Below are 22,444 nucleotides of genomic sequence, written 5' to 3' on the forward strand. Positions count from 1 at the left end.
TTGTTTTCATAGCCTGTCTGATTCATTTCTATAAAAAGATGGAATTACTTTTCCATATTCTGTAGGTTTTTTTTCCCCAGTTCCTTTGATTCACTAAATGTGTGTGTGTGTGTGTGTGTGTGTGTGTGTGTCTAAATGTGTGTGTGTGTGTGTGTGTGTGTGTCTGTCTAAATGTGTGTGTGTGTGTGTGTGCTCTCACAGATGATTTCTATATTCTGCAGACTGTGCATTTTCACATGTATACATGCAGTTCAGTGTTCATAAACAAAAACACACACAGTGCTGTTGCCCTGTTTATTTCTCATTTTGCTGTGCTGCAATGTGAAATAAAAAATATTTTTGTCTACATATTTTTTATGATTTTTTGGAATATGGTGATGATTTTTTGAGATAAAGTAATGTTTTTTTTGGATAAGGAGATTATTTCTGCAGATAAAATACAGATTTTTTTGGGATAAGGTGATGATTTGTTGGGGCACAGTGATCTGTCGCCTTTCGATCCACAAAGTTAGTAAGCTGCGTTGTGGAAAAGTAAACCCAACAGGGCCTTTTATGCACAGTGCCCAGCCACAACAGGGGGGCCAATTTCATTACAGTCTCACAAGTGCTGATACAACACTTCGGTTCCGCCCCACCAGTTTGTTGATCGTATTGCGGAACCATTTTCTAAATGGCTGCTCTGTAGAAATACACCCACTTTAAATACAGGTTGACTGCCTTTTGAAAATAAATGACTCAAAACTGCCAGGTTTTTTTTTTTTTTTTTTTGTGAATGCGTGCAATCTTAGTCAGTGCCTTTGGGGGGGGGAAAAATTACAGTCTGCAAGCTTTCAGTCTTTATCCTTGTGGTCCTGCGAGCCAATGGAAGCCTTTGGAATGTTCTCCAAACTGAGAAAGTGCTTGTCGAAGCAGGGCAGAGGAATTCCTCAGCGATAAATTAAGCGTGGCTAATGGAGGCTAACAGAGGGGTTCCAGTGAAAGCCGGGCACCAGCACTGTTTCTCTAAGAGGGAATCATGGGTAATTGAGTCCTTTGGCTGAAACTCTTAAGACTGCAGTGACACACCTCTTAATTTCCAAAATTGGGGCCCTGAGATTTCTATCACAGTGCAATGTAGCTCGCCCTTTACTTTGACAAATTTAAGCAAATGTGTTTTTCCCCTTACCTAACCCTGAGTTTAGCAGACACTGCAAAAAAAATAAAAATAAAATGTGTACACAGAACTCCAGACATAAACACAGTACTCCCTGAGAAATGTGGCTTGACTGTCAGGCCATGGTTCATTGTGGTTGGCTGAATCTTGGCTTAAAGCGTAAATAACTGTATTCTACAGTCTGTCTGCGTAGCTTACATTGCTAACACGCCAAACAGCTCCGTTCGTGTCGGCTGGGGTTTGGCATTCAGCTTCTTCTTTTTTTTTAATTGTCTTGGTGACAGAACCAGACAAGCAGCCCGGCTTCTCCGATTCACCACAGCTCTCCGCCACGCTGCAAATAGCCGAGGCGCGGCCCGCAGCTTTGTAATTAAGATCTGCTCCAACTGGCAGAGATACGCGGCGTGTGTATTTATCACAGCTACGCGCGGCGTAAATAAACGGAGAAAGGGCCGAGAGGCAAGGTACGCTGTAATTACCCTAAACTCCCCACGTACCCGTCCTCCGAGGGTGTGAGACGCGGAAAGAGGAGCCCTCAGCTTAGCTTCGGCTGCTAAGCTGCTGTGAAAAGAGCTCTTACTGCGTGAACAGGGCTGCAGTTCTGGAGATGACGGGAACAGTACTGAGCATGCTCTCTGTAGAGGGTGACCTTTGAACCCGGGGATATTTTTGCTGTGAGTGTGCTTAGCTGACGGGAACAGTACTGAGCATGCTCTGTGTAGAGGGTCAGCTGATAAGAACAGTACTGAGCATGCTCTGTGCAGAGGGTCAGCTGACGGGAACAGTACTGAGCATGCTCTGTGCAGAGGGTCAGCTGACAAGAACAGTACTGAGCATGCTCTGTGCAGAGGGTCAGCTGACGGGAACAGTACTGAGCATGCTCTGTGCAGAGGGTCAGCTGACAAGAACAGTACTGAGCATGCTCTGTGCCGAGGGTCAGCTGATGGGAACAGTACTGCGCATGCTCTGTGCAGAGGGTCAGCTGACGGGAACAGTACTGAGCATGCTCTGTGCAGAGGGTCAGCTGACAAGAACAGTACTGAGCATGCTCTGTGCAGAGGGTCAGCTGACAAGAACAGTACTGAGCATGCTCTGTGCAGAGGGTCAGCTGACGGGAACAGTACTGAGCATGCTCTGTGCAGAGGGTCAGCTGACAAGAACAGTACTGAGCATGCTCTGTGCAGAGGGTCAGCTGACAAGAACAGTACTGAGCATGCTCTGTGCAGAGGGTCAGCTGACAAGAACAGTACTGAGCATGCTCTGTGCAGAGGGTCAGCTGACAAGAACAGTACTGAGCATGCTCTGTGCAGAGGGTCAGCTGACGAGAACAGTACTGAGCATGCTCTGTGTAGAAGGTGACCTCTGACCTGGAAGATGTAGTCTCCTGGTCTCACATCCGTAATGTCAACCCACTGGCAGTCGATGTCGTGACGGTAGGTATCCCAGCATCCCACGGAGATGCCCTGCTCCCCCATGTTGTAGCAAGCGTAGCGTTTAAGTAATCCTAATGCCAAGAAAACAAAGCAAATTTATTCACTGTAGTTATTATTATACAGCAGATAAATGCAGATTCAGAATATCGACAGGGGGATTATATTCCCTTTGAGTGGGTTATAATTGACTTTGTTTCAGAATGCCATGGGACAAAAACAGACAAATACAATTTGCACATTATGAAATGTGTTGAAAAACCTTTCATATTTATGGCTGATAGTAAAAGTACCATCTGGGCAGTAGGTGTCCTCCAGGCAGAAGCTGGCCTTGTGTCCCTCAGCCACCTTGGTGCCATTAAGGGTCAGGAGGTCATAGTGAGTGAACACCTCGATGCTGTGGTAGTGCCTGCAAACACAGAGAGACAGGTGTGACACAGGTATGACACAGAGAGGCAGGTGTGACACAGGGAGACAGGTGTGGCATAAGTATGACACAGGGAGACAGGTGTGACACAGAGAGGCAGGTGTGACAGGTGTGACACAGGGAGACAGGTATGACACAGAGAGGCAGGTGTGACACAGGTGTGACACAGGGAGACAGGTGTGACACAGAGAGACAGGTGTGACACAGGTGTGACACAGGGAGACAGGTGTGACACAGGGAGACAGGTGTGACACAGAGAGGCAGGTGTGACACAGAGAGGCAGGTGTGACACAGGGAGGCAGGTGTGACACAGAGAGACAGGTGTGACATAGGTGTGACACAGGGAGACAGGTGTGACACAGGGAGGCAGGTGTGACACAGAGAGGCAGGTGTGACACAGAGGGGCAGGTGTGACACAGGTATGACACAGAGAGACAGGTGTGACACAGGGAGACAGGTGTGACACAGGGAGGCAGGTGTGACACAGAGGGGCAGGTGTGACACAGGTATGACACAGAGAGGCAGGTGTGACACAGAGAGGCAGGTGTGACACAGGGAGACAGGTGTGACACAGAGAGGCAGGTGTGACATAGGGAGACAGGTGTGACACAGAGAGGCAGGTGTGACACAGGGAGACAGGTGTGACACAGGGAGACAGGTGTGACACGGGGAGGCAGGTGTGACACAGGGAGACAGGTGTGACACAGGGAGACAGGTGTGACACAGGGAGGCAGGTGTGACACAGGGAGACAGGTGTGACACAGAGATGACACAGAGAGGCAGGTGTGACACAGAGTAACAGGTGTGACTCAGGGAAGAGTTTTTCAGACTTGAGAGGTAAAACTGAGATCATATGTAAAAGTTTTACTGTATAAAACATTTTTTTCAGCTACTCTGTAAAGTGTCTTTGTGACAGTTTTCTATAAAAAGTGCCGTGCGAATAAGACTGATTTGATTTGATTTGACACATTCAACTTGTGGTTTTAGAACCCGAAGCAGCACAGAACTCCCCCAGCGTTTAAATCAGCTGAGGGAAACAGTGTGAGCGTCCAAATGTTCCACCCCATAATACACGCCTATGAAATAATAGCGGCGGTAATTCTAGAGCAATTAGACTGTATATACGAGGGCATCGTTCACCCTGAAGCAGATCTCCCACTTCCCGGAAATAGAGCAGGCTGGCCAACAGCAGTGCACTGCAGGAGCAGCCTATTTCTAATGATCAGTTACTGGTCAGCTGAGCAGGAGCAGCCTATTTTCGATTGGTCAGTGACAGCAGGAGCAGCCGGTTTTGATTGGTCAGTGACTGGTCAGCTGACACGGAGCAGCCTGTTTTGACTGGTCAGTGACAGCAGTAACAGCCTATTTTGGCTGGTCAATCACTGGTCAGCAGAGCAGGAGCAGCATGTGTCAGTTGGTCAGAGACTCGTCAGATGAGCAGGAGCAACCTGTTCTGATTGGTCAGTGACTGGTCAGCTGACACGGAGCAGCCTGTTTTGACTGGTCAGTGACAGCAGTAAAAGCCTATTTTGACTGTTCAATCACTGGTCAACAAAGCAGGAGCAGCCTGTGTCAATTGGTCAGAGACTTGTCAGCTGAGCAGGAGCAGCTTGTTTTGATTAGTCAGTGACTGGTCAGCAAAGCGGTAGCAGAATTTCGATTGGTCAGTGACTGGTCAGCAGAGCAATAAAATACTTTTTGATTGGTCAATTGACAGCTCAGTGTGGACAGGGCTGAATGTACCATACTGCAGGGCAGCAGACACAGTGATGTTAGTAAAACAACATTAGCAGAGTAAATCAGTAACTGAGCGTGTGCGTTTCACATCATTACTTATTGGTCACAGCAGGGTTCCTTGTCTTTGCTTTGCTATGCTTTGTTTGCTCAAAACTCAACAGGATTAGTTTTTATTATTTATATGCTCTCTGTACAATGCATAGGAAGAGCATCGTACAAAGAATAATGATGATCATATTAACATTATTGTTATAACATGACTCTTCATTGTCCAAGGCATTAATTACGCTACAAACAGACTGTTTGGTTTATTTATGCACTGTATTATTTAGCCATGCATTGATATTATTCATTCATTCAGGCATTTAATAGCTGCTCTCATCCCAAATGACTTACACAGATTACATTTTTTATGCCTGGTTGTTTACTGAAGCAGTTTGTGTTAAGTACCTTTCTCCAGGGTGCAGCGAGCACTTCCCCACCAGGGAAATGAAGCTACAATCTTAAAGTCGCAAGCCACCATTATACTACACTGTGCCCTTGTGATAGACTGGCGACCTGTCCAGAGTGGGTTTTCTGCTTCTCGCCCAATGCATGCTGGGATAGGCTCCAGCACCCCACTGCGACCCTGACTAGGATGAGCGGGTATAGATAATGGATGGATGGATGGATTATACATTGCATATATTCTTTTGTAATAATAATATGAATAATAATTTTATAATAATAATAATAATATGAATAATAATAATAATAATATGAATAATAATAATTATTATTATTATTATTATTATCATTATTAATAATAATACATTGGCCATGGTGTTCATTAAGATACAAACTTCCCCTGTGGGGAGCCCTGGATGGGGGGGGCAGGGGTGCAGCAGGGTGCCTGAGGGGTTCAGATTTGGAGCAGAGGGAATAACCAGGCTCTTATGAGACGGGCCAGCCGATGACCTCACTCTACACAAGGTGTGTGGCACGGGGTGGACCCCTGGAGGACCCGGCCCACAATGCCCTGCACTGAAGGCCCTGAATGGGGCCCTTTCAGGCGCACGTGTTGATGGAAGAGATTAACGAAGGGGGCCCGGAGGCTGCGGATTACCCACAGTGCCTCTGGGCCCCCCCCCACAACGACCCGCCTTGTCTTCACGAAACGGACCCGTCATTATTTCAGTAAACTACCTGTGAGGGCGGGGCCAGGTCACGGCAGCTAATTAACCCCCCACCCCCCCCCGAGTCACCAGGTACAGACACACAGGCCACCAGTGACACGAACTGGGAACAGCCATACGCTGAAAGCACTTGTTACTCACAGGTTATTTTTTACACGGTAGGCAAAAAAAAAAAAATCACGTCACATATAAACCAACAGAACAAAGAGGGCATTTGAAGTGGAATCAGAGGAAAATGCCAGTAGTGGCACTTGTGAGAAAAACATATGAAGGTGTTTCAGACCCATAAAGCAGCACTGGAGACACATACATTAAAAACAAGAAGCGCGCACAGAGTGTATAAGACAGTCAGTATGTACCAGACATGGGTGAGATAATTATTTGAAATACTAAAGACACCGTTAAAATTGCTACAGATTCCTGACAAGCTGATAAGAAAAAATATTTTCATAAATACTCAGAATAAAGTTCTGATTTCATATGATTGCACATTTTGGCAATAAATGTTCCGCTGACCATTTTCAGGGATTCACCTAACTGAAATCCGGAATGGCCGCAGTGTCTTTTTCAGTTTGTTTCAGCACATGCTTAATTCACAACATTGATATGATAATGACAGCCTCATTCTCACACCTTCTGAAGGCATAAACTGGTTGCAAAATATGAGGAAACAAAAAAAAAAACCACACAACAGGATGGGAACCTGATGTAAAGAGTCATTTAAAACATGTATCTGAGCCTCGTCTGGCACGCATACAGTAAATAAAATGAAAAGACAAGATTAAGAGTTGACTGAGTAGTACAGGGCCCTGAAATGAGAGGATTAGGATTTGGGTGAGTGGTACAGGACCCTGAAATGAGAGGATTGGGAGTTGGGTGAGCAGTACAGGACCCTGGAATGAGAGGATTAGGATGTGGGTGAGTGGTACATGGCCCTGAAATGAGAGGATTGGGAGTTGGGTGAGCGGTAGAGGGTACCTGTGGCACTGGTGCCAGGTCCAGGACTCGCGGCCGGCCCTGGGGCGGAAGTCGGCCTTGCCCAGGTTGAGGATGCGGGAGGAGAAGCGCAGGAGGCGGCGGTGCCCGTACGGCCAGCGCATGCGCGCAGCGGACGACGACAGGCAGTTCTCCTCGTTGGCGCAGGTGAGCAGGTGCAGGGGGCGGTCCTCCAGGTACGCCGTCTCCTGCACCAGCTGGGCGTCCATCACCAGGTCTGGAGCCGCTGGCAGGGGGCAGGGAGCCAAGGATCAGCCGACAACCAGCCAACGATCAGCCAACTACCAGCCAACAATCAGCTAACAATCAGTTAACAAACAGTCTACGATCAGCCAATAACCAGCCAATGATCAGTCAACAATCAGCCAATGATCAGCCAACAACCAGCCAACGATCAGCTAACAACCAGCCAACATTCAGCTAACAACCAGCCGATGATCAGCTAACAACCAGCTAACAATCACCTAACAACCAGCCAACGATCAGCCGGCAACCAGCCAACGATCAGCCAACAACTAGCCAACGATCAGTGAACGATCAGGTAACAACCAGCAAACAATCAGCCACCAACCAGCAAACGATCAGCCACCAACCAACTAATGATCAGCCAACAACCAGCCAACAACCAGCCATTGATCAGCTAACAACCAGCCAACAATCAGCCAACAACCAGCCAACAATCAGTGAACGATCAGCTAACAACCAGAATTGGGGGGAGCACACTTACCCTCGGCACAGGTGACCCCAGCGGACCGGGCCGCGCCCCCCCGGGGGCAGTACAGGTTGCCGTTCCGGCGGCACTGCTGGATGGACAGCTCCGTCCCGATGCAGTGGGTCCCGCTCAGGAGCACCTCGCTGGCTCCTGGGTCTCCGGGCCAATACCAGGTCTCCTGTGATACACACACACGCAGGCACACACACACACACACACACATGCACATATACACACGCACGCACACACACGCACACACACACACACACACACACATGCACATATACACACGCACGCACACACACGCACACGCACACACACATATACACACGCACGCACACACACACACACACACACACACACACACACAAACATGCACACACACAAACACACACACAAAAACACACACACATGCACACACGCACACATGCACGCACGCACATGCACACACAAACACACATGCGTACACACACAGGCACATCGGTATACACATCAGCACATCAGTATCTCATATCCCTGACTCGACTATGCTCACCAAGCTAAGCATGCCAACAGCACACTATTTCTTCAAAGTGCCCTGAACAATGGTCATAAAGGAACACCCACCTATAGAAACTCTAACATGTACGAATCATCACTTTTCTGTCATCCCAACTGGTGTGTGGCATGATGCAAATGAGCGTTTTTGCCCTTGTCCAAGCAAAAAAAAAAATTATTTTTAAGATTTTCTTTTCCTGGCATTCTTATACACAAGCAAATTGAGCTTAAGAACCTGCAATTATCCTCCTTCGGGGAACAGCACAGAAGGCCATGAAAGCCAAACGGCGTCCAGAAGATTAAATCAAACAAAAACGCCCCTAGAAGCACATTAAACATGGCTTTGACCGGCACAAGTGAGCCTGCAACACAAAGCTCAGTGAAATACGTCTCAGGGAAATAAAAAGGAGCCATTAGAAATGGCTGTGAAATGGTGCGTACTCATATATTTTTGGAAAAGGACAAACTGGTTCTTTCTGATGGACGCTAAGAGCCGGGACAATACTATAAGCCAGAGGAATCCCAGAGGGCTTTGCACAGAAGCACGCCAGCCTGAACGGTTCCTTGTGATTTTTTTTTGCCTTTTTTTTTACACATCACAGCTCAACAGAAACGTTTCTGTCGGGACTTTTGGTGTGGACACTGCCGCCCTGTATTTAATATCTTATTTTTCCACCCTTATTCTATTCCAATTCTGCACCTGTACACGCACACACCACACAGCACTGGTCAAAGCAACAGCTATGAAAAATAAAACGCATCTCATAATCGCATTTAATCAATTTCTGATTGTCAGTTAGCTCAGTGGTAACGTTGTTTCCTTGTACATGTGCGGAAAATAACAAAAATAATTTACCACCTGCAGAGTCGTAGCCTAGCTGCAGACAGGGTAAAGAATCTCACCTGGTGTGCACAAGCAGCAGAGCTGTAGCCTAGCTCCAGAAAGTATAAAGAATCTCATCTGGTGCAGAGCTGTAGCCTAGCTACCGACAGTGTAAAGAATCTCACCTGGTGCAGAGCTGTAGCCTAGCTACCGACAGTATAAAGAATCTCACCTGGTGCAGAGCTGTAGCCTAGCTACCGACAGTATAAAGAATCTCACCTGGTGCAGAGCTGTAGCCTAGCTACCGACAGTATAAAGAATCTCACCTGGTGCAGAGTCGTAGCCTAGCTACCAACAGGGTAAAGAATCTCACCTGGTGTGCACTAGCTGCAGAGTCGTAGCCTAGCTCCAGACAGTGTAAAGAATCTCACCTGGTGCAGAGCTGTAGCCTAGCTACCGACAGTGTAAAGAATCTCACCTGGTGTGCACTAGCTGCAGAGTCGTAGCCTAGCTGCAGACAGGGTAAAGAATCTCACCTGGTGCAGAGTCGTAGCCTAGCTACCGACAGTATAAAGAATCTCACCTGGTGTGCACTAGCTGCAGAGTCGTAGCCTAGCTACCGACAGTGTAAAGAATCTCACCTGGTGCAGAGCTGTAGCCTAGCTACCGACAGTGTAAAGAATCTCACCTGGTGTGCTTGAGCTGCAAAGCCGAAGCCCAGTTGCCGGCAGACGACCATGGCCTCGTTGATGCCCCAGTTTTCGCTGCAGACCGCGCCCCAGCGTTTCCGGCCCCCCACGTCCATCAGCACCTCCACGCGGCCCTCGCCTGGCTGCCTCCCCCCCGCCAGACGCACCTGAAACAGGACCAGGGGCCCAGAGAGAGGCCGGCCTCTTACTCAGAGCAAACTCGCGTTACACCACGACACGGTTTCATCTGCAGATGGGGCTTCTTCAAGATAACAGGCATTCAGAACCTCCATACCCCCATGTCTTTGTAAAAATTAAAGATTAAAATGCGCTCTGATGTGTGTGTTAAAATGCGCTCTGATGAGTGTGTTAAAATACGCTCTGATGCATGTGTTAAAATGCGCTCTGATGCATGTGTTAAAATGTGCTCTGATGCGTGTGTTAAAATGTGCTCTGATGCGTGTGTTAAAATGTGCTCTGATGCGTGTGTTAAAATGCGGTCTGATGCATGTGTTAAAATGAGCTCTGATACATGTGTTAAAATGAGCTCTGATGCATGTGTTAAAATGTGCTCTGATGCATATGTGCTCTGATGCATGTGTTAAACTGCGCTCTGATGCGTGTGTTAAATCGCGCTCTGATGCATGTGTTAAATCGCGCTCTGATGCATGTGTTAAATCGCGCTCTGATGCGTGTGGTCGGGCTGCCTGTCAGGGGCCTCACCGTGCTCTCCAGCCCTGTTTTGGGCACATTGCAGCGGACCGAGGCGTCCTGGCCGTGTTTGCAGGTCCTGGGGGTGACCTCACGGTAGTAGCAGTTCATGATGGAGCTCTCCGTGCCCAGGCACTGCACCAAGTTCATGTGGATAGGGCCCGTGCCTGCAAGGAAAGCCAAGCAGTTCCAGTAGCTCGTTAGCACGTTAGCTGCAGTCCCAGCTGGGGAGCCACATTCATCCAAGGCAGGTTCTTGCCAACATTCCTGTCCTTAGAAGGTAAATGGTCCATAAACCTGGTGTGGAGGTGCACATGGGAAAGAGATGGCTGTAGTCTCAGAATCCAGACTGGCAGACTGTGAGAGATCTCTAGATATTCGCACCGGACCTTCTGGTAAAAATAGCAGCGATAGACACACCCAAGGTGTGCAGGGGAGACACCCTCAACCCCAGAGAGCAAAAGCTGGAATTGAGACATCAAGAGGGGTGGAAATCTAGGCTAGGAGAGACATTTTGACATACCCAGACTAGGTTATCCCCAATATAGCTCAGGTTCCACCCAGATATTGTCAGTCTATGTCCTAGTTGGCTGGAAAACTTTCACTGTTCAACCAAATGTAACCTGGTTTTCACCTGAACGCCTTAAATGGTTTTTCCACTTTTACCACAAAAATGTTGACTGGGACTGATCCAAATCTCTGAGGACAGTTAGCCAAAGTGGGACTGTCTTCTCCTTAGTCTCCGGCTTCACTGATTTAATTTGATTGGTTAGTCGTTAGTTCTGTTACAAAGGGCAGATTTAGGGTTCTTAACGGTTCTCCTTTCGCCAGGCTTGTAGCAGAGAGGAGTAAAGACTATAGTGCAATCCAGGCTCACGAGGCCATTGTGGTGGAGGTGGAGGTGGAGCAAAGCTCGATAAACATTGTCTGTGTTTGTTTTCAAACCCAACACGCTTGTCCCAAAAAACTTGGCTTGTGTCTGTTTGGTCTCGCTGTCTGGTGGCTTTGTTGTGACGATAAGAACTTTGTTCTTACAGTCATGATTCCGCCACAGACCATTACCGCCATTCTTTCTTGCCTGCAGATGGCGTTTGACCTCTCTCTCTCCCCCTCAGGAGACCGCATCCAACCAGGCCAAAACTGGGTAAACGGTGAACCCCAAACATCAGGAGTCAAAGACCAGGGGAGGACCCTGAGAAAACAAGTTCGTTCAACAAGTTCGTGTAACATTCGAGCTACATTTTCACATCGCTACAATGCTACTGCGCTGCTACGCAAATCACACAACCGTTAGGCGTACGCTGCCCAAACGTTAGGTGTACGCTGCACAAACGTTAGGCGAAGGCTGTGAAAGGAGTAACTGAGGACCGTCTCACTGCTCAGAGAGCAGAGGTGAACCCCAGCTCGCTAAATGTAGTCCAGGGGAGCAGGTCAAAACATCTGGGATGGGGGGGGGGGGCTCAACCAATCACAGACCAGCAGGAGCGGCAACTTGCTGTTTATACTATCGGGGCGACTGTGATTTCCACCCTGTGCATCTGCATCGGGGCCACAGTTCTGAGAACTGCAGCAGACAGGAAACAAATGACTGGAAATCCTGCTCTAAATACAAGAAGCTCCCATTCAGAGGCAGGGAGAAAATTACACACAGACAGACAGAAAACCACCGTACATTTGAATGTACACCAGCAGTTTAAAATGGGAAATGTACAGAGGAGGCCCGCCCCTGTAATTTAGGCAGCTCATGATGTGAACAAGAATCTCGGCATGTGTGTGTAATTTCGTCTCTGTTTTTTCTTTTTTTTTCATCTCAGAAACACCGCCGTCTTCGCTACACCAGCAGAACACGGCAACCGCCTGAACGCAGACGGAAACGAGAAATTCAAACCGAGCCTAGGAAAACTGATCTATGTTCATATACACATACTTGAGGGATTTAAATTACTTTAGACAAATGCTTTAGAGAAGCCTTGGCAAGAATTGCTGCCTGTGCAATGTGCAACCTTAGGTTTGTTCCAGAATCTATGGCGACATTTGGTGTACACAGTAAAAATCTACCGAATTCCACTAGAAAAAAAATCTGGGAAACTGTCCCTAAGAAAATCGACAGCTTTGACTTTCTGAATTGATCTGATCTGTCTGTCCCCTCTCTCTCTCTCTCACTCTCTCTCTCACACACACACACACACACACACAGGCAGTCAGGCAGACAGATGAAAATGGATTACACCCAAAAAATGTGAAAAGGCAGCCAACGCTGAAAGACGGGAGGATCAGGACGGCGTTGGCAGCCGTGGAAGACACACTTAAGGGATGAGCGTTCTGCGGCTTCCGGAGCGTAACCCACACATTTGCCTTTTTTTAAGATTAAACGAGCCCGCTCCCGTTTTCATCGTGTTCCGCTTTTGTGGGACGGCCGCTGCCTGTAGTAATGTACTGTCTGAGGAGCAGGTTAAAATCCCTTCTCTCCGCTGATGCCAAGACTGGATTCAGCATTCCCAGGCCTCCACTTCCACATCTCTGCCCACTCGGAAGAACCTCCGCCTGAGCAGACCCGATTGGACGCTTTGATTCTCTCAGATCTCAGGTAAGACCTAGCAGTGTTCGCACAGCACGTACGCTGTGTTGATTAGTGCTTTGATCAGATCCCAGGTAAGGGCGAGCAGTGTTCGCACTGCATGTGAACAGTGTTGATTAGTGCTTTGATCAGATCCCAGGTAAGACCTAGCAGTGTTCGTACAGCAGGTGAACAGTGTTGAGTAGTGCTTTGATCAGATCCCAGGTAAGACCTAGCAGTGTTCGCACAGCAGGTGAACGGTGTAGATTAATGCTTCGATCAGATCCCAGGTAAAGGTGAGCACTGTGCCGTGTGGCGTGGCATCTCCAGGTGAGCAGCGCGGAGGGGGGAGGGGGGCGTCTCTTTGTTCTCTTTGTTGCTGGGGTCCTTGAGTGGCAGCTCGGTTGCCATGGTTCCCTTCGCCACAGAGGGCGAGAGCCAGCCATGCGAGGACAAGCAGGGGAAGATAGGACTCCTTTCATCCGCCTGGGCATGCTCAGTGCAGTCTCCAGACACACGAGCGAGGTCAGTCGCATTTTCACTCAGGGATTCTTGGCCCTGAAGCACACTCTTCCTGAAGACGTTAGCACAGCAAATATTTTTTTCCTTTCAAAAGATGTTGGTATGGATTCAATCCAAATTTGCCCTGAACCTGAACTGACGTGCAAATAAAGTGCATGTGGGTCTTCACAAAGGACAAACGTTCATTGAATCCAAAACATGTTCTAACGAACTTGCTATTTAACTCTGCGGCGGGATGCCTTGGTGGATCACAGGAGGGGATGGAGCGAGTGGTGAGATACATTATAAAAATAACATGCAGTATATAATGTACTTTCCACTCGTATGCACGCCGGTCTGCACCTGTACCAGCTAGTCTACACACACGTTTGATCTTTAGAAGCTGTTTCTGTTCCATATTTGAACATATGTCTGCCCACAGTTTAAACATGGCGGACCACCAAAAAAATGCAGTCACTCTTTAAGTGGGCTGTGGCTCAGAATGTTCCGGAAGCAACAGAATAGATCACTAAGCCTCCAGAACATCAAGGACAGTGAGGTCATATAGATATACAGTAGGACCATAGACGGTAGAGAAAATACAGACCAAGTCACTGAATTGAATCTGCACGGGGTTTTGTGAAAAGCATTTTGAATGCCCGGGAAGTGCAGTATGTAGGTGCCGCCATGTTGTCATGAAGCTGTCTCCTATCGGCCTGAATGAAGCTGTTCCTATGGCCTGAATGAAGCCGTCTCCTCTCAGCCTGAATGAAGCTGTCTCCACTCAGCCTGAATGAAGCTGTCTCCTATTGGCCTGAATGAAGCTCATGCCTATCAGCCTGAATGAAGCTGTCTCCTCTCAGCCTGAATGAAGCTGTCTCCTCTCAGCCTGAATGAAGCTGTCTCCTCTCAGAATGAATGAAGCTGTCTCCTCTCAGCCTGAATGAAGCTGTCTCTTATCAGCCAGAATGAAGCTGTCTCCTATTGGCCTGAATGAAGCTCATGCCTATCAGCCTGAATGAAGCTGTCTCCTCTCAGCCTGAATGAAGCTGTCTCCTATCGGCCTGAATGAAGCTGTCTCCTATTGGCCTGAATGAAGCTGTCTCCTCTCAGCCTGAATGAAGCTGTCTCCTCTCAGCCTGAATGAAGCTGTCTCCTATCGGCCTGAATGAAGCTGTCTCCTCTCAGCCTGAATGAAGCTGTCTCCTCTCGGCCTGAATGAAGCTGTCTCCTCTCAGCTTCCTCCTCAGCCGGCCAAACAAACGCGGAGAGGACTCTCCAGAAAGCTCTTTTTCCCTGGAGTCTAATCAGCGGGACGGTTTCCGGTGACGGTTAAGAGGCGGGTAAAGATAGAGACGGCGGCGGCGGCGGCGGGGGCGGGGGCGGGGGCGGGAGGCTCTCATTATGAGCCCGCGCGGTACCAGGCCGCGTGTCCGGCACAGGAAATCCACCCCGGCGCGCCGCTCGTTACGGCCCCTCCCCCGCCTGCGCCCTTTCTCTCATTTGGACGCTAATGTGCGCCCTCGTCTCAGGACATGTGTTTTTGTGGCCTGGAGCGCACCGGGCGAAATTACACACGAGTGTAAAGCGGCAGCCGTGACAGCCGTGTTATGGAAATAAAGGCAACTTTCATCTTCAGGGGATGTGGCCGGACCAACAGTAAGGGCTTGTGCGGGGACAACACCGTGCTTAGCACACACACCCAGAGAGGCTGGGACAATTTTTACACAGAATGCATTCATGATATGCACTGAAGCAAATCAGGCTAAGTACCTGTAGCTTGTTCAGTGGTACAGCCGCAGTTCCCCATCTGGGATTTGAACCTGCAACCTCAGAGTCACCAGCCCAGTTCTCTAACCGTTACAGTACACTCCACCCAAAGGGGCGAACAGAGAGCAAACAGGAAGCCTCAATCCCAGGAAAAGCTGACTGACATTTTGAGACACAGCGCAATATCTCGCCACTCCCAGTCCTGACCAGGTTTTGCTTTTTTCCGTACAGCAGAATGAACAGGAGAACACAAAAGGTCTGGAGGAGGAGGAGAGAGCAGCGGCGAGCCTGAATGAGCTTAAATCCCGGAGACCCGGAGAAAGACCCAGCCGCTGAGTACAGGCAGGCTCCGTGTGCGTATCCCTGAAAATACCTTCTGAAGCGCCCAGAGTCTGAAATGAGCTTATCACCCAGTCAGGAGGTCACCTGAGTGCATGTTACTCAATCAAACAGGACTTTTTTTCGGGACCTTAGTTTTGCTCGACGCTGTCTAATAATCTTCCAGGACAGAAGATTTCCTTTATGGATTAGGAGAGAGATAGATGTCAGCTGCTCGAGTTGGCAAGACCTGATTCGACAGCACGGCTAGTTTCGCCTTCCGCTGAATCGTTGACGTTGAGTGAAATGTTATCCCTGCCTTTCCCCAAAGGGCTCAGTCAGGTGGATGCTCAGCAGGCACCACAGATCCCCAATGCCAAAGCAAACTGGTGCGCACCTGCAGTTTCAGCTCAAAGCGGCTAGCCGCCCAGCGACCTCTCACGCCCCCTTCCTGCTGTCATCTCCACGGCAACAGTTTGGCGGCAGGTGGATCAGATCGCGGCCCGATCAAGGCACGGTAAAGAGCAGATAACGTGCGACGGGAAAAAAAAAACTCATTGGAGGATCGTCGACGCATTTCGACTTCATGCAAATTCTCCCGAGATTCAGAGGCAGAAGGGCTTGGAGTGACTCAGATAAGCCGCCAGGCTCAGAGACTCCCTCAGATGTGCGTGGAATCCGTAAACAAATACCTCAAAATACCTCAAAGACAAAGTCTCCGTAAACACCAACACTTCCTGGCCCTACTTAACTTAGCAGGGGCGCTTCTCAAACACTCTCAGACCCCCCCCAGTTACGGTGGTCACAGGAAGTTCACCTGCCCAAATATCTAAATCTGATGAATGACTTTTTGAGTGTCTGAGGAATATGACTAAGACCACAAGGTTCTGGGAAACATACAAAATGAACACAGTCAGGTCACACATGAAACTCCATCCAACCACTGTGCGGTCGACCTTCTGTACATTCAGCCAGTGTCAAACTTTTTCCTCACTTACAAACTTACAAATTACAACCTCGCAAGCTGACTACAGTCAGCATCTGCTGATATTAACTTAAAAAGAAACACAGTGGAACTTAAACAGAAATGTACCATTAGCTTTACTGATCTTGTCTGGCGTATTGGAACCAATGAAATACTCTCAAAAAGTGTAAACTCCACCTTCTGGTTATATTGGCAGGCTCAATTACCAGGCAAGATCAACAGAGCACAGAAAAGTATTTGAATCCAAAACAAATACGTACTTGACCCAGGTCTGTTTGGGTGTTTGGGTTGGACCAGCCAGCCTGGATGGCAGCCTGTACTGGCTGGTTCCTTAAGCACTTCCACACCAAAGGCTGTCACTTCTCTGAGTAAATAAATATGGGGAAATGCCGGACTGGAAGGACACATGCCGTAAGAGAACAAGAAGAACGTGAGCCTTGAAGGAAGGAGAAGACGCCAAAATGCAAACCCGTGTCCTTTCACAAGTACATTTCTGGTTGAATGGAATGTGCACTATGCCAAACAACAAGTTTTATGCCTTTTTCAGATGTGCCTTGCAGAGAGAAGGCCGGCCATCACAGATAAACGAGTGAAAAAGATCTATACACGACTATCTGTCTCCACTGACGGATACAACAGATTCAAGGAATTCATAAGAGAACTTGATTCCACGTACTTCCAAGGAGAAGGTGCACGCCTACACATTAATTTCAGAAGACATCAGTGGAAGCTAAATGTCCTCTTCAGACCATCAATGATCTTGTGCTCACAAACCCAGTACCACCAAGTCCTACAGTCTGTAAAATGTGACTTCACGGACGGAAAACTAGGGAACCAGGTTAGTTGTCCCGGAAACAGCCAGCCTGTCAGGTCAGCACACCGTAGAAAACACTGGAAGGCACTGTAGCGCAGAATTGTGTGTGCAGCATCGACAACGTTAAGCGGTACATTCCGTTTGCCACTGGAACACACTGCAGCACTAACGTACAGCAGCGCTAACATGCAAACAAGTTAAATATCACACCAATCTACAGATTTCCACATAGGAGAGCGAGAACGACAGCGCAAACGTGCACATCTCGTTGTGTTTGTCGCCGATTTATGGGACCGTAATGTTTCTCTCCTGAGATACTCTTTCGTGTCTGATATGTTTAAATATGTCTGAACCTTTGGGACCTTTATGGACCTCATGGAATTCCATTCTTCCCTTCCATTACCATAAAATATGCAGAACAAATTGGGCATTAAGATGAGATATATATAATATTTTTTTCATGAATTTTCCACACATTTAAGCTAAATGTTTAGCGTAGCAGTTTTAGCGGCTGTGCCGGTAGCGGGTCTGACCTTGTCCCATGTGGGCCCCGGTCGGGGCCTCCCTGGCGGTGCCGAATCCCAGCTCCCTGCACACCACGCTGGCGGAGGTCAGGTCCCACAGGTGGTCGCACACGGTCCCCCACTTCCCCTCCCGCAGCACCTCCACACGGCCCTCCCCCAGCCTCGGGCCCGCCTTCAACCGCACCACCGGCTGGGGGGGGGGTGTTGGGGGGGTGAGATAGAGGGAGAGAGAGTGAGTGGGGGGGGAGAGGGAGGGAGAGAGAGAGGAGAGAAAGAGAGGGAAAGAGAGTGATTGGGGGAGTGAGGGAGGGAGAGAGTGAGAGAGAGGGGGAGAGGGAGGGAGAGAGAGAGAGGGAGAGAGAGGGACGGAGGGACAGAGAGAGAGAGAGAGACAGAGAGAGTGTGCTCGTCATCCAAAGCATCGGTCGTGCGTGTCCTTACGCACGCTTACACATTCACTTGGGCTATTCCTGTAACTCCAAAGACTTTAGAGTCCGATTTGCATCTGTCTACATCAGTACGATCTGTACTCACATCTGCATGATCTGTACTCAGGGTTTGGTTCAGTGGTTTTGTAAAACCATTTCTGCAAACTGCAGTTAAACAATTCCAGACCTTTGATGCAATCTGTCACACCAGAGCCTACGGGGCTGGGTGCGGTATTTATTGCTAGTACATAATGCGACTTGAGACTGCAGTGACAGGAGATGGAAAGGGTATGAAATCCTGGCAGAGATAAAGTTCCCTCATAGTCACCCAGTTGAATACTGCGGCGCTAACATGCTAACATACTGCAGCGCTAACGTGCTAACACCCTACAGCTCTAACATGCTAACGTACTACAGCACTAACATGCTAACACACTGCAGAGCTAACATGCTGACATACTCCAATGCTAACGTGCTAACGTTTTGCAGCACTAACGTGCTAACACACTGCAGTGCTAACATGCTAACAAACTGCAGCACTAACATGCTAGTATACTTCAGTGCCAACATGCTAACACACTCCAGCGCTACCATGCACTGCAGCTTTAATAAGCCAGCGCAATGCAGCATTAACATGCTAACACACTGCAGCGCTAACGTGCTAACAGATACATTAGGCTTCTCACCACCCCGGGGTGTGGGGCCTGGGGCCGGCCGGAGGAGATTCGGGCGAACTGGGGCCCGGGGACGCAGCGGGCCACGGCGTGACGCCCGTTCCGGCACGGGACGGGGCTGCGCGGGATGGACAGCTGGGCGTGGCACTGCGCCAGGCTGACCTCCGTGCCCAGGCAGTGCACCTTCTCGACCCAGAATCCCTTCTTCCCGGCCATGATGCTCAACCTGCAGGTGGAGAGAGGAGATGTGGGCTGGGGCTCTCCGGTGTGTAAATCCCAACTGTAATTCTTATGTGCAGAACGTTTCAAGAAAAGGAAATTACAGTTGTGCTTTTAACATTTTCACTTCAGGGAGTCCTCGGAACAAAAAAGTATAAACAGTCAAATACACAAGTGAAAACAAAAACTCACCTGGTGGCTGGATCTTTGATCTTTGAGTCCCATATTTTTCTGTAAAAGATAATTTGTGGTTAACAGGTGAAAGGTAAGCACATCTTGCCTGTCACAGTTACAAATTAAAAGACATACTTGCACATCACCACTGAAAGATTGGCATATAGGTTGAAGTGCACTATATTTGAAGGGCACTGTGTTTCACAGTTAAAGACTGCGCTTTTGGGATGTTACCATGCATTTATGGTGGACCTTAGGGTGCCACTGAAAGAAATAGAAACCAGTATTCCTAGCTGTATAAATAGGCCTGTATTCAATCAACGTTTGTCCTTAGGGTTGACTTATAAATAAACATTTTGTTTGTTTCTTCATGAGTATACAGCCAGGCTGGGCTGCTAGACTGTATGTTTTTAAGTCAAAGTTAAGAATAAATATTGGTTGAATTGAAGCTGTGTGTGTGAACCCAGGCCCTGTGTGAGCAGCAATCCTAACAGCGAACATCTCACTAAGAAGACAAAATGAGAGTGCAGAAAATGCAAATCTGTGGAGAGATTACACTATCACCACCATCCAGCCAATCAGCTTGTCTCAATCATTCTCCATTGTCACCACCATCTAGCCAATCAGCTTGTCTCAATCATTCTCCATTGTCACCACCATCTAGCCAATCAGCTTATCTCACTCATTCCTACCGGACATCCCTGCCTCATGTAAAGGATCTTGTGTTCGTATTAATGTTTGGAATCACAAGTGAGCCAAATTCAGAATATATGTTGAGTTTTATGAATACTAAAATGTGTATATAATTACACATTAATAATACAGTGGATATATACAGTTTATATAGAAATAACAAGTGTAAAGTGTGACTAAGTGTTACAAAGTGTACCCTTGAAGAAAGTGGGAGGGGAGCAAAGACAGATGGAAATTTGGTGCACATTTAGAGAAGGAAAATAGGTTCTATTTGCTCACAACATCTGTAGTATTCATATAGATGTGTAAGGTAATGAAGTCCGGGAACAGGGATGGGCCCCGCTTTTGGGAAATGCGAATGAGAACTTAAACACACAAACACACAAACAGGCACGGTTCTGGTCCGCGTTCCCCTCACGCTTTTGGGTCACGCGAACGGGAGGGGGGAGAAAGCCAAACAGCAAACAGGGTCTTAAAAAAATAAATAAAACAAAAAATGTTGATTCACAAAACACACGTTTCCTCCTGGAGCATGCATGCCTGGCATCTAAGTGCCCTGGCCAGGGCGAAGAGTTCCTGGCAGTCTAGCATGCCCCCCCCCCTCCCCCCCACCTGCCCCAGGACCATATCAGGCATGGGGGGCAAGGTGGGGGGTGGGAGGGGGGCTGGTGGTCTGGCCCACATCAAAGACCCTACAGTTACAGCCGAGCAGGCGTGAGGGTGTCCGGGGGGGTCAGCGTGAGCCAGGCCTCGCGCCGGTCATGGGCTCGACCCTCCCGCGTCCCGCACGTCCTGTACGTCCCGTACGGACACAAACAGGTGCCTGTGCGTTTTAATAAAGGGGCCCACAGTGCTGGCGCTGTTCCCCTGTGTCTGGAGAAGCAGAGTGACTGCCCCTGAGCCGGGGGGGGTGGGGGGGTGGGGGGGTGGGGGGGGGGCTCGCACGCCCAGGCCCATAAAAAAGGAGAGGGAGAACAGCAGCGTTCAAAGGGCTCTTTTGTGGCCGTGCGGTGGGCTGTGGTGTGCAGGCACGTTGTGTTCAGGTGGGTGTGTTCTGTAATAGCAGGACCTGCACCTGAAACACCCCAATAAAGGGTATATATAGACAGAGGCATATAAAATACACTACAGCCTTTTCATTGCAAGTACAGCTGGCACAAAAATGAATGTATACGCAATATTTCACACAAATAAGAGAATATAATCTATGTATGCAGGGCCATGAGTAAGTATTTGCCCCCTTTCCTGATTTCCTCCATTACTGCATATTTGTCACACTGAATGGTTTCAGATCTTTAGACTAAATGTAACATTAGACAAAGGGAACCTGAGTGAACACACATTTTATTATTATTATTTAATTTATTTAATGAAAAACATTATTAAATACCCATATTTAATATATTAAGGAATTTTGTGATGGCTGGCTACTCCTAGGAAGATTCACCACTGTTCCAAGTGTTCTCCATTAGGAGATAATGGCTCTCATTGTGGTTCGGTCCCAGAGACTTAAAAATGGCTTTGTAACCCTTTTCAGACTGTGCTTATAGAAACCGTGTGGTGACTACTTCACTTTGATGGTAAGGTTCAATATCAGTCAGGTTTAGTTTCAACAGTGCTGACTGCAATCAAGCCTGGCCGTGTTCAATCAGCTGAATCTAATGATCAATTACATTTGGTTAACTGGTTGATTGAGTAACTAAGGGTGCAATTACTTTTTCACACGGGTGATATGGGTGCTTGATCATTCAATAACAGAGGAAATCAGAAAGGAGACAAATACTTCTTCACAGCACTGTAAACACACACATACACACACTAACACATGGTTAAGATAATACTCAATTCAGGTATAGTTTCTGATATTAAATAGTGTCCAGTTCATGGCCTCACCAGAATTACTCCAGTTCATCACTCTTCACTACAGATTATAGCTGTGTGCAAATGAGCAGGAAAACAACATACAAGACCAGCAAGATCACAGGCTCAGACCACATTCACTGCACTGCAGATGAACAAGCCTTTAAAAACAAACACACAGGAAGTGGCCACGATGTTATTCTAAACTGGAACAGGAAGCTGGACGGTCAGGTGACAGGAAGGGAGCATGAAAGGCAACCGTAATTCCAAACCCGGTTTTTTTTGGATGCAGAGGCACTGCCGCTGCGGCTGGTGCGGCTTTTAATTAGTTCCCACTGTCCTACCTGCCCGTGTAATTAGGCATCCTGCCTCACCCCTGGTTTACAAACCCCAGGAAGAGCTAAATGACACGGCCAGCCCGCCTGTTTGGAGAAAACAGCCACGCTGCTGTGTTTGGCTTCACTTTTTACTCTCTACTCTCATTTCTTGTGTCTGTAACAACTGTTGCTTTCCCTGACTGACAGCTGCTTGATTTAT

At 48.2% G+C, this 22,444-nt stretch overlaps 1 protein-coding gene across 1 annotated transcript in view; it reads right to left on the reverse strand.

Moving 5' to 3' along the window:
* loxl4 (lysyl oxidase-like 4) overlaps nucleotides 1-22,444 on the reverse strand; it is a 39,415-nt gene that overhangs the window by 4,694 nt on the left and 12,277 nt on the right. The window contains exons 5-13 of the mRNA XM_064317628.1: nucleotides 19,373-19,411; nucleotides 18,974-19,187; nucleotides 17,869-18,049; nucleotides 10,403-10,557; nucleotides 9,679-9,846; nucleotides 7,646-7,808; nucleotides 6,901-7,144; nucleotides 2,877-2,992; nucleotides 2,521-2,657 (exon numbers count right to left, since the gene is read on the reverse strand). Of these exons, the coding sequence (XP_064173698.1) occupies nucleotides 2,521-2,657; nucleotides 2,877-2,992; nucleotides 6,901-7,144; nucleotides 7,646-7,808; nucleotides 9,679-9,846; nucleotides 10,403-10,557; nucleotides 17,869-18,049; nucleotides 18,974-19,187; nucleotides 19,373-19,411 (1,417 nt within the window). The remainder of the gene's footprint in view (nucleotides 1-2,520; nucleotides 2,658-2,876; nucleotides 2,993-6,900; nucleotides 7,145-7,645; nucleotides 7,809-9,678; nucleotides 9,847-10,402; nucleotides 10,558-17,868; nucleotides 18,050-18,973; nucleotides 19,188-19,372; nucleotides 19,412-22,444) is intronic.

Source organism: Anguilla rostrata, chromosome 18, assembly GCF_018555375.3.
Source record: "Anguilla rostrata isolate EN2019 chromosome 18, ASM1855537v3, whole genome shotgun sequence".
NCBI lineage: Eukaryota > Metazoa > Chordata > Actinopteri > Anguilliformes > Anguillidae > Anguilla > Anguilla rostrata.